General features: G+C 49.5%; 1 protein-coding gene across 2 annotated transcripts in view; it reads left to right on the forward strand.

Annotated features, from left to right (window-relative positions):
• Positions 1-12,879, forward strand: part of LOC140510390 (LHFPL tetraspan subfamily member 7 protein-like) — a 33,343-nt gene that overhangs the window by 12,792 nt on the left and 7,672 nt on the right. For both annotated transcript variants that reach the window (XM_072618990.1, XM_072618989.1), the window contains exon 2: positions 4,250-4,388. In XM_072618990.1, coding sequence (XP_072475091.1) covers positions 4,250-4,388 — 139 coding nt within the window. The remainder of the gene's footprint in view (positions 1-4,249; positions 4,389-12,879) is intronic.

Below are 12,879 nucleotides of genomic sequence, written 5' to 3' on the forward strand. Positions count from 1 at the left end.
CCAAAAAAGGGGGAAAAATAAGACCATAGAAGGATACTTTCTTGGTGAACAGGTGCTTCCTCCCATCCTTTCAGATGAGGAAGAACAATGCATACTGTCACAGGAAGTCAAGGTCCCTGCCTCCAGGGCCTCCAAAGGGAACTTAAACTGGACTCAGGCAATAGAAGACCTTAAAAAACAAGTAAGCAGCTTACTAAAGGAGAATCAAAAAAATGCTGAGGAAAAAAATAGCTTTATAAAGAGGCTAACTCAATTGGAAAAAGAGGTCCAAAAAGCCAACGAGGAGAAGGAGGTTTTAAAAAGCAGAATTAGCCAAATGAAGGAGAAGGTTCAAAAGCTCACTGAACAAAATAGTTCATTGAAAGAGAGAATTGAGGTCAGGGAAATGAATGGCTATGAGATAAACCAAGCAGTTAAAAAACAAAACCAAACGTGTGGAAAAATAGAAGATAATTGAAACATCTCATTGGAAAAACAACTGACCTGGAAAATAGATCTAGGAGAAACAATTTAAAAATTATGGGACTACCTGAAAGCCATGGTCAAAAAAAGAGCCTAGACATTATCTTCCATGAAATTATCAAGGAAAACTGCCCTGATATTCTAGAACCAGAGGGCAAAATAAATATTAAAAGAATCCAGCGATCACCTCCTGAAAGAGACCTGAACAGAGAAACTCCTAGGAATATTGTGGCCAAATTTCAGAGTTCCCAGATCAAGGAGAAAATATTGCAAGCAGCTAGAAAGAAACAATTTGAGTATTGTGGAAATATAATCAGGATAACACAGGATCTGGCAGCTTCAACATTAATGGATCAAAGGGCTTGGAATAGGATATTCCAGAAGTCAAAGGAACTGGGATTAAAACCAAGAATCACCTGCCCAACAAAACTGAGTATAATACTTCAAGGGAAAAAATAGTCATTCAATGATATAGTGGACTTTGAAACATTCATATTGAGGAAAAGACCAGAACTGTATAGAAAATTAGACTTTCCAATACAAGAATCAAGAGAAGCATGGAAAGGTAAACAGGAAAGAGAAATCATAAAAGACTTTCTAAACCTGAACTGTTTACATTACTACATGGCAAGAAAATAGTTATAGCTCTGGAATCTTTTCTCAGTATTTGGGTAGGTGGAGGGATTGTACATATACATACACATACACATATATAGACAGAGAGTACAGGTTGTGTTGAATCAGAAGAGATGACATCCACATGCACAAAAAAATAAATAAAATAAAATAAAAATTAAGGAGGGAGGGAAGAAAATACTGGGAGGAGAAAGGGAGAAATGGAATGGGGCAGGCTATAACCCATAAAAGAGATAAGAAAAATCTTGTTCAATGGAAAAGAAAAGGGAGAAAAGGGAGAAGGGGAGAGGGGAAAAGTGAAGCCACTCTCTCCACATATGGCTGAAGGAGGGAATAACATGCTCACTAAATTTAATATGAAAATCTATCTTACACCACAGGAAAGTAGGGGAGGAGGCAACAAGTGGGGTGAGGGGAATGTTAGAAGGGAGGGCAAATGGGAGAAGGGAGTTACTAGAAATAAACACTTTTGGGAAGGGACAAGGCCAAATGAGGGAAAAAATAAGGGGGGATAGAGTAGAATAGTAGTAGAATAGAGGGCAATATAGTTAGTATTAACAACAGGATTATTATGGAAGTCTTTTGCAAAATGACCCATATTGAGTCTGTATTGAATTGCTTGCCTTCTCAGTGGGGTTGGGGAGGGAGGGAGGGAGGGAGAGAAGTTGGAATTCAAAGTATTAGAAATGAATGTTGAGAATTTTTATTGCATATAATTGGGAAATAAGAAATACAGGGAATGGGGTATAGAAATTTATCTTGCCCTATAAGAAAAGAGAGAAGATGGGGATAAGGGAAGGGTGGGGTATGATAGAAGGGAGGGTACATTGAGGGAAGGGGTAATCAGAATGCAAGGTATTAGAAAGGGGGGGCAGGGAGTGATGGGGAAAAATTGGACATGTTACAAAGTGAGGTAAAAGTGATTAGTATTAAAACAATTGGCTGAATTAATTACTGAGAATAAATCAATGACATCTTTAGTTTGGAGAAAAGAATTTCAGTCTAACTTTCCAAGAGGAAGGTAACCTCGGGTAAAATTTGGCATTGATGAAAAAGTCAAGGTTTTAATGGTAAATTAGATTTTATGATCTCCATTTAATCAGGAATTAGAATATGCATAGAAAGGCATGTAAGCCACTTAAGACTTGCCTCAAAACATGTTCCTTAGCCAAAGTGAAACTATAATCATATTTGAAACCTGGTTGTAGGAAACTGCCATTTTTAGATGCTATGGGACTACTAAGTGACTGTTCTTCTGAGTCTAACTCCAAGTATGGGAAGCAATAAAGGGGATCTGAGCCTCCAATCCATGATGCTAGTTAGCTGGTGAGATGCTGGTATGAACTGCAAAAAGTGTTCTCATGAGAAGGATGGGAGAGCGGCTGTTTAGCCTGGGCTGAGGTGGGATTCTCCTGACTCAATTTCCCCACTGACACCAGGCAGACTTTAAGCCTTACTGAATGCAAGTGGACAATCTACTCATACCTGGAATTGACACGAAGTTGGGGAGATGTATCCCTACAATGTCCCTACTCTTGGTGGCAATTTCCTATAGTCAAAAGGTTTGTAAGCTTAATACCAGATTTATTAAATTATAGACTATGGGTAGGGGAACATCTGAGGTTGTCTAAAATTAAGCTATCAGGCATAGGACTTTAGACCAACAACAATAAGTTAGGGTCCTTTAATTCTTAGTAATACTTTGGAGACAGTTAGGTCAAGAGCTTGTGAAGTTAGCAACATAAATATTATTTGTGTCTCAGTTGGCTAGTGTTTAAAAAAAAATTCTTATGTGGTCTATGTTGTAAATGCTTTAAAAAGAAGTTATCACCTGACCAAAAGTTGGAATTGTTTTATGTGTTATGAACTGTGTTAAAAATGAAAAATAAAATTTAAAAAAAAAAAAAGGGAATCCAGATGATCAGGAGAGAGGAGGTCATAGGAACAGGACCTCAGAGACCATTTGGTACTAACCATGTGACTGGGATTTCACTGTAACATCCTTGATGAGCTGGGTGGTCCATCCATTCTCTGCACCTCCTGAAACAGTACCATGGAGAGCTCTAAGTTAGGGGGACATTTGTCTCAGCCTCAATCAGCCTCCTGGCGGCTTCCCCTCCTCATTCCTGGTTTGGCCCTTGGGGACTAGCATTGCCCCCCACATCCCCAAACCTTCTTTCTCCAGGGTCAGCACACCCAGGTCCTTTAGCTGGAGGTCCAGATTCTCCCCACTCCTGGCTGCCCTGGCTTCTCAATGCCCTTCATCAGCCACAGGGTCCATATGTGAGCATATGGGGGCATTATATGGGGGCCAACAAGGGTCCAGGAGAGTGGGTCAGTCACCCACCTGCCCCTGGGCATTGACTTTACCCCTTGTATGTGACCAAGCTCTGGCTGACCTCAGAGAGCTCACAGGAAAAAAGGTAAGAGTGAGTGATCAACCCTCTCTGTGGATGCCCTGAAGTGTGATGAGGGGTAAGGCATGTGACAGAACAGAAAGGCTAGAGAGACCTGGGTTCAGGGTCTACCTTGGATCCTTGCCTGCTAGCTCAGGGCAGGGCCTACCAGAGGCAGGGTGATGCCACATCCTCAGCGGCCTCCTCAGCATCCACGTGGCCATCAGCCCTCTTGGCCTGGATGGACTGACCTGGCCAAGAGCTCCATGACCTTGGGACCATTGTGTAAACTTTGGGGCCTCAGTTGACTCATTTGTAAAATGGGGAGCAGGATATGTGCAGGGCCTGCTGTGCTGGGTCATGGTGAGGCCACCCCCTGGAACTGACTGCTGTGGTTAACGTGACCCAGGGGACTGTGGGCACCAAGCAGTGACTTCTCTGGGAACCAAAGAAGACTCTTATGAAGAGGTGGCATTTAATGAGGCCTTGAAGGGTGAATGAAAACTGAAGGGTGGTGGGGAACCAACCTTCTCTGTTACCCCTCCCTGAGGTGAGGGTGGGTCTGCAGTGCCTGGAGGCATCCACCCTGGAGCTCAGCCCTATCCCTCACTGACCCGCTGACCCAGCGGCCTATCCTGGGCCAGCCCCTGTCCCTTGCTGACCCAGGTGGCCTATGGCTCCCACCCTAAGCCTATCTCTGTCCCTCGCTGACCTGGTGGCCCACGTCTCAACTGCTTTCCTCTGTGTCCTCACAGACCAGCACCGTGCTGTGCTCGGGAGGCTGTGTGCTTCTGGCCCTCAGTGCCCTGCTGGCTGTCGTCTCTGTCTTCCTCCCCAGTGGGCTCTTGGAGAGGCGAGTCTGCGCCCTGGCCGGATATATGCAGTTGGCAGCAGGTGAGTTCCTCTCCCTACCCCAGGTGCCTTACCCAGGCTTTGCTTTCCTCATTTTCTTCTGGAACCAGAGGGCAGAGGTGCCCAGGGGCAAGGACTGAGGGCGCTCCCCAAAGGTCAGGAGAGGATCAGCATTTAGAGAAGGCTGGAGAGGACCAAGGAGAGTCTCATAACACTCCCATTGCAGTATCAGTGATGCCTCAGTCTAAGCTTGAAGCCTCCCAGGTATAGAGAGCTCACTGCCTTCTGAGAGAGCCCACCCTACTTGGGGATTTCCCTCTTTGGGGGAACATTTCCCTATCCTTGCCTGGTAGTTCAGGGCCTACCAGAGGCAGGGTGATGTCACGTCCCCAGTGGTCTCCTCAGCATCCTCTTGGCCTGGATGGAATTACCTGGTCCAGAACCCTGTATCTGGATGGGGTGAGAGTGGCCCTGATAGCCGTCCTGAGGGGGAGCAGAGCCAAGGATGGAGCTAGAGGCTACAGGAGGCCGAGGCTGCCTCCACCCCACCCCTGAACAGCCTTGCCCTCAGCCTTTGGTGGAGTAGCCACCAAGGAGCTCTAGAGGCTGGGAGGGAGGCCAGGCCAAAGGAGTGTGGGACTTGATGTGCCCCCACCCCCTCCCCTAGTAATTCTTTCATCTGCCCCACAGGACCCTGTGTCCTATTGTGTCTTCTTGATCTCCTGGTTCTGGGATGGGAGGGAGGAACCACACAGGAATACAGGTGCTAGTGGCCTGTCTTTATGGCCTCAGGCACCAGCTCTGACCCTCCTCTGGATGCCAGACTATGCAGGCCCCAGCCTGAGGCCACTCCTGGAAGGCGTATGCAGAAGGTGTGGTTGGTTGGGCAAAGTTGGCATCAGCCCTGGGATGCTGAGAGGCTCTGTGCATTGGTACACAGGCACAGCCCCTCTGGTGCTGCCTTTGCCCAGTCTAAGGGCCTGTGAGCTCGTACTCCCTGAAGATTGGCTTCATGTAGGGTGAGGGGCCCAGAATACCCATGTGGATTCCACAGGGATCTGGCCCAGGTTGTGCAAGGCCTCCTTCCTGCTGCCCCTTCCCCAGCCTGGGCACATTCACTCATTGGCCCATCCTCCCTCCGAGGGTGGGTTGGGGCTGAGCAGTTCCGTTCCCTAGGGTTCCCTAGAAAATGGCTGCCCGCCTCTTCCTAGAACCTGCCAGCGGGCTCAGCCCCGATGAGGCCCTTGCACTGACCCAGGGGGAAGTTGGTGCATATCAGTCTATCAGTCATCAAGCATTTATGAAGCCCCTATTGCATGCTTGACCCTGGGCTTGGACATCCTGTACAAAGCCTGCTCCTCAAGTCTGATAATCAATGGGAGGGGACAGGGAGAAGAGATAGTAAGGACAGACGGAAATATAAAATGAATAAACACAGAGGAGCCACCAGGGGGCACCTGGAGTCATCTGATCTCAGACACTTCCTAGCTGGGTGATCCTGCGCAAGTCATTTCATTGGTAAAAGGAGAAGGGTAAGGAAATGGTGAACCACCCCCGTATCTCTGCCAAGGAAACCCCAAATGGGGTCATGGGAGGACAAGTGTGTGAACAACCACAAATATGAAAACCAAGTAGCTCAATGAGGAGTAGCTGAGGAGGGAAGCCCCAAGCATTTGAGGGGATCAGGGATGATCTGAAAGGAAGAAAGGACTCCAGGAGGCAGAGGTTAGGAGGGAGGGCATTCCAGACCTGGGCATGGCCAAAACAGAGGTGCACAGACTTGCTCAGTGATGGGTACATGGCATCCTCAGCAGTTGGCCTGATCTACCTTGACCATCCTGGCCCCGTTCTGCCCATTGTCCCCCAGGGTGAGCCAGATTTCATCCTCTCTACAAGGCTTTCCTTGGGTCTGGCTGCCCAGGGAGCCCAGCTGGACCCAGGTACAAGGAGCAGCCATGGGTGAGGGGTAGCCCTGGGGTAGGGGACAGGCATGCTGTCTTCCTAAGGTATCTATACTGGCATTTGCCTCTGCCTCCATGAAAACCTCCTACTTTGCCCAGGGACCCCACTCCTGCTGCCCCAGGCCCTTTGACAGGGCTAATAGATAGGGTCTCATGCATGACTTTTCAAGTGAGCAGCACAACAGAATGGCCCCCTAGACCCTGTACCCATCTCCCTTCATGGGCAGAATTCATTGTAGGAACTGTGTGTGCCAAGGCCAGCTCTGCTGCTGGAAAGTCAATCCTGAGTTCCTCTATGAAGAGGGAAGCGCCACATCCTTGATGCAGGTAACTGGGGGTGCCAGGCTCCTCCCCACATGCTCTGGCCAGCTCTCAGCTGCCGTTTTTGGATGTGCAGTGGAGTCTGGATGCCTCTGAGCTCCTCAAAGTGACTTTGTTAAGAGCAGAGCTCTCTGAGGGCTAAGGGAGAGCTACTAGGCTGGGGGGCAGACCCTTCCTCACTGCAAATGAGCTCTGGGCCTCCGTTTCTTCTCCTGTAAAATGAAGGGGTGAGCCCTGAGCCTTGAGGTTCCTTAAAGCTCTCACCATCCTTGAGGCAGACTCCCTTCTTGGAGCAGCCTTCTCTGCCTTGCCCTTCTCAGCCCCCAGGGGACCCAGAGGGAAGGAGGAAGAAGGGAGGGAGGAAGGAAGGAGAAAGGGAGAGAACAAAAGAGGGAAGAATGGGGAGGGAAGAGAGACAGACGGGGGGGGGGGGAGAGAGAGAGAGAGAGAGAGAGAGAGAGAGAGAGAGAAAGAGAGAGAGAGAGAGAGAGGGAGAGCCAACAAGTGCAAGCAGAATCCAGTCTTTACATGTGTGGAAGGTGGAAGTGCTGGAATCTGGTTTCTCCCCTACCCCCACCCCCAATTTGCACAGACATAATTGATTTGGTCACAAACCGAGGCAGAAAACAAAGGCAACAAGTTATTTATATGCTAATGAAATGCAAAACTGTGTCTGACCCTGTCTTCCCTTTGGGAAGTGTAACGGAATTCTCTGAATGGGAGGGTAGCTGGGCTTGGGTTGAATGAAAGTTGGTCATGCCCCTGAAGGGGAGGGCTTGAGAAAGCTAAACTCCCCCTCCCCCCAAGTCTGCAGTGGAAGGGCAGGAAACCTTGAGGGTGGGGAGCAGATACTCCCTGGCCAGACAGAAATAGACCCTGGGAGCAGCATTCCAGACAGGAAGCAGCTTCTCTGGCTGCAGAGAAGAGAGTTAGCTTTGGATTCAACAGATGAGTATCCCTGGCAACCGAGAGTCGATCTGGGGAGCTAAGAAGCAAGGCCTGGGAGTGGAGCTGGGCAAGCAGCCCAGCAGGGGAACCTGTCAAGCAGAATACTGCTTATAGCACTCCCCACGCTCCCCCAGTGTCCACCTTCTCCCAGTTCATGCTGGTTCGTTTCCATGAGCGCTGCGTGTATTTATGTGGTTTGAGGGTGGGGGGAAGTGGATATTTTGTAGCTGCTGTTGCCACGCTGCCATTTTTAGTAAATACCTTTGCTGTGAGCCAGTTGTGTCTCTGGACTATTAAAGGTGGCCTCACTGGTGGGGGCTCCTAAGCTGAAATTTTAAGACAGAAGATCCATACGATATTATTTGAACTTGAAGTAGTAGTCACCCCCTGGGGATCCAGCCTGCAAACATGTGTGGAAAGTGGGGAGAGGGAAGGGGGGAGGGGAGGGAATCCCCAGAGGAGGCACCCCATGATGGAGCACTTCAGGGAGGGAATTGTGGGCTCTCAGCTGGACTCCACAATTGGGAATGCTCTAGATATTGTCTGCCTGGGTCTCTGGCCTCCATCTGCAGCCTTAGGCTCACCCTCTTCCCCCAGCAGGCCACCTTAGTCACTGTAAAGTTTTTTGCAAACCTTAAGTGGATATTGGCACGGGATGTGGCACATCATAGGAGCTTTAAAATTCTTGTTGAGTGATGGGTGGATGGACAGGAGATAGTTAATCACAATCAACCAAAAGCCTTAAGGCTGCTCTGTGCCAGGCACCAAGAATAATGAAACAATCCCTTTGGGCAAGGCGACTTGATCTCCTTACGGGGAATCCCTGAATATCTGTGACCCTAAGAGGAACACAATGATGTAGATGTCTTCGCACAACTATTCTGATCAAGATGGAATGATGACATGTGAGTAGTCAGGCCCCTGCTGGGCTGATCCTGGTGGGAGAAGATGAGGGCCTGAGCCTGAGCTAGTCTGTGGAGGGGTGGGAGGGGACAGCATTGAGAGGCCTTCTGAAAGATGTCCATGGACAGGAGTTGCTAACCAATGCTATGTCCAGCTGGAGATGTGGGCCGGGAGCACTGGAAAGAAGTGGGGTAAAGGAATGTAGACTTGGGAGTGGTTGATCTTGAGAAGACCTTGAAACCATGGGAGGGCAATGTAGAGTGAGGTGCCTGGGTACACTGGCCCCAGAGCTGTCCTTACTAGGCCCCTGCAGTCAACCTCTCTTCTGGCCTAGAGTATCTTCCTCCTGGCCCTCTACCTTCTCTTGGGAGGAAGTCCCTCAGCAAGATCAATTCTTTGATGACAAGTAGTCTCCTCCAGTGTCTTGGACACTTTGGAAACATATAAGAGTCACTAGCCCAGCCACAAGCTCCTCTGTGACTTAGCTACTCTGCCAATGTGTGGCCCAACTCTAGCCTGTCCCCATTAATCAGTGTCAGGCACAGACAGGCAACAGGGATGGGGAGGGAGTCTTAGAATACTAGAGTTGGAAGGGGTCTTATTGGTCTCAACTTACAGATGAGAATACAGAGGCACAAGGACTTCCAAGATCACCCAACTTGTAAATGTCAAAAAACTGTGTCTCCTAACTCTGAGACCAGTGCCCATGTCAATGCCCACTTGGACCAAGGCCAGGGGGATGGGGAATGAGGCTGGGCAGAGGGCTTCAGGGAGTCTGGAGCACCACAAGGGTAGGGATCTGCAGGTAGGCCTTCTGGTCCCCAGGGGCCAGCTGTATTTGCTTTTGGTCAGTGCTTGGGGCCAGGAGTCAGTCTTGGAGTAGTCAATAAGGCCAATGGAAGGAGCAGGCCTAGGGCTTTGGCCATGTGAGTCCAGGGTTCTGACCTACAAGTTAATCATGCAAGGGGAGGAGGAGGAGAATAGAAGCCCACCTTGGTCCAACCTAAGACCCAAGCACTCACTGAGCCTTTGGACCAGATGCCAGGGTCCTGAAGCCCACACCCTGTAAGCATAGTGACCCCAGGCAGTGATGGGTACTGGACTGATCCTTAGCACAGTGCCAGGCCGAAGGACCTCAGAGAATTCCAGGCCCTTGTGAATCCCCCTCTGCAGCCTCCATCTGCACAACCCTGGCTAGGGGAAGAGGGCCTCACATTCCCTTTCTCAGTCCTGTGACTGTGACATCACAAGAGGATATGTCTGCCAGCTGAGGCTACCTCCCATTCACTTTCTTGTGGAGTCATACTGTGAGAGGTTGTCTGCTGGAGTACTGGGTCTGCACTCAAAGATCACCAGCTTGCTGGGAGACTTTCCTCCTGGGACACAGAGCTTACAGTCACTTGAGGATGTTATTGCCACCACAATCTTTCCAGTATCACCCTGTGTGCTTGGTTCTCTGCTGTTTGCTGGCATAATGTGCTAGGGCTGCTTCTCCCAGAAGACCTTCCCATGTCAACTTTGGACCAAGGAGGCACTGGAATAGAAATATCTCTGAAGCCTGTACATCCCCATCTCCTGGTTCTGGGGGCCTGGGGGCTGTGTGGGACTGAATGACAATCACAGACTGGGGGGAAAGTAGCAGCCAACAGACCCTAGCCTGGGGTAGGGGGAGGATCCAGATAGAAGATCCCCTCCCAGAGGAGAGCAGGAGCTGCCATTGGCCAGCCTTGGCTACCCAATGTCCTGCTCTGTCCAAGCTGATCCTGCACCTGGGGGGTGAGGGGCTCTCTACTTCCACCCCCAGAGCTTCCTCTCACTATTCTGTTGAAGCCTTTCCTACAGAGATTATAGGTAAGGCTTTCCCCAGCCCCAGATATCTCTGGTGGGTCCTGGAGTGGCCCATGTGACTGGCTCTGGATGAGGGAAGGCCAGTACAGTGGCAAGCGGTTGTTTGCCCAGTCTCTGGCACTGGGGATACAAGAGTTGCTAGTGAGGAAACTCCTATCACCTGTGCCACCTTCCTCCTGAGTTTGGCCCAGGTCCCAGAGAAGGAAAGCAACGTGCCCCATGGCTACCACTTCAGAGGCAGGACTTCCTGACTCTTGGGTGCCTCAGACCACTGGGCAGTGCTGCCCCAAGGAGAAAGGGGAAAAGCTGGCCTTCCCTAGCAGCCTGTGGGGAGCAGAGCCCCTTTGGATGCAGCTTTGAGGGAGGAAATCCAGAGTTATTTGTAATTCCCACAAAGCAACATTTGAAGGGAGGCCCACGTCTCTGCCAAGAGAGGGTGTAGTTGGCTTGCTGGGCTGGGCTGGGCTGGACTGTCCTCAGGACTGCCAGCCCCGGCCAGGCTTTCTGCTGTCTCACCCGCCCATGCCCTCACTTCCCACAAGGCCAGGAGGGGTGAGGGGCCACATCACCCTATAGTCAAGATGTTCCTCTGACCCCACAACCCCCAGAACACAGGGCATGAGCCATAAGCGGGGCCTCCTGCTGATGGGCTGGGCTCTCCCTGGCCCCTCTTGCAAACAATTATTTTTCTTTGGGGTTTTCCATTTTGATGTCCTTTGTAGACTAATAATTTTCATTCTTATTATGCTAGAAATTCCAGCTATAATAATAGTAATTGGTTGTTGTCCTCTGTCTTTGAAGAGGACCAAAGTGACCTCACCATTGTCAAGGGAAGTGTCAGTGTATCCGACTGTGGCTGGTCAGACCCGCACGAGCTCGGAATGCTCTACCACAACTTGGGCACAGATAGTCCGTGTGAATATTTGGGGTGGATATCCTAAATTTGCATATCCTGTGTTTACTTTGTGCTGTCTCAATTCTGCTTTGCTCAAAAAGCACAGCACCTTTTCTGATGTGGGCACACCATGCTGAGCGGTCCTGTGCCAGTGTCTCCCACGTTGCACAGTCAAACCCAAAGTTCTTGAGAGAGACCTTGAGAGTGTCCTTGTATCATTTCTTCTGACCACCATGTGATCGCCTGCCCCATGCAAGTTCTCCATAAAATAGTCATTTTGGCAAACATACATTTTGCCTTTGAACAATGTGCCCAGCCCATTGGAGTTGCGCTCTCTAAAGCATCGTTTGAATACTTGGCACTTCAGCTGGAGCAAGGACTTCAGTGTCTGGTCCTTTATCCTGCCAGGTGATCCTCAGAATCTTCCTAAGACAGTTCAAATGGAAGCGATTCAGTTTCCTGGCCTGGCACTGGTAGACTGTCCCTGTTTCACAAGCATACAACAATGAGGTCAGCACAACGGCTCTGTAGACCTTCAGTTTGGTAGTCAGTCTAATACCTCCTCTCTCCCAAACCTTTCTTTGGAGCCTCCCAAACACTGAGCTAGCTCTGGCAATGCATGCATCAACCTCATTGTCAATGTGTACATCCCTGGAAAGTACACTACCAAGGTAAGGGAACTTATCCACAGCATTCAAAACTTCTCCATTTGTTGTAATTGATGGTTCCATGTACGGACTGTGTGGTGTTGGCTGATGGAGCACTTGTATCTTCTTGGTGTTAATTGTCAGGCCAAAATAAGCACAAGTCACAGAGAACTGATCCCTACTTTGTTGCATCTCAGCTTCAGAGGCTGCACTGAATGCACGATCATCTGCAAACAGAAAACCATGCACCAACCCTCCCTCCACTTTGGTCTTGGCTTGGAGCCTTTTCAGATTGAATTCACCATCTATATGGTAGCTGACCTTTATGCCGTGCTCGTTCTCATTGAAAGTGTTTGTCAACATGACTGAAAACATCATGCTAAAAAGCATGGGAGCAAGCACACAGCCCTGTTTCACTCCATGGGTGACTGGGAAGGCAGGAGAGCATTGTCCATTATCCAGAACCCAGGCAAGCATGCCATCATGAAACTGATGTACAATACTGATGAACTTCTCCGGGCAACCACATTTTGGCATAATTTTCCATAAGACCTCATGACTAACGGTGTCAAAGGTCTTGGTCAGATCCACAAGTGTGTACAGACCTCTGCTCTGCGCCTGGCATTTCTCCTGGGGTTGTCGGGCAGCAAACGCCACATCGACTATTCCTCGGCCCTTTCTGAAGCCACACTGCTGTAATAATAATAACAGTTTCGCAAAGCACTTTATATATATTGAGTCATCTGATCTTCACAACAATCGTGGGAGATAGATGATATCCCCATTTTACAAAAGAGAAACTGAGGCAGACAGAGGTGAAGTGACTTGCCTGGGAACATGCAGCTAGTAGGTATCTGAGGCAGGATTTGAACTCCGGTCTTCTTGACTCCAGGCCCAGCACTCTGCACTGTAGAGCCCTCTAGCTGCTCCTAACTCAGTGATCACAATAATGCTGTGTCTTCAACTGGACTCCCTTGCAGAACAAGGAACAGAACTGGGTATCTCCTTCT

Source organism: Notamacropus eugenii, chromosome 6 (assembly GCF_028372415.1).
Source record: "Notamacropus eugenii isolate mMacEug1 chromosome 6, mMacEug1.pri_v2, whole genome shotgun sequence".
NCBI classification, from domain to species: Eukaryota; Metazoa; Chordata; class Mammalia; order Diprotodontia; family Macropodidae; genus Notamacropus; species Notamacropus eugenii.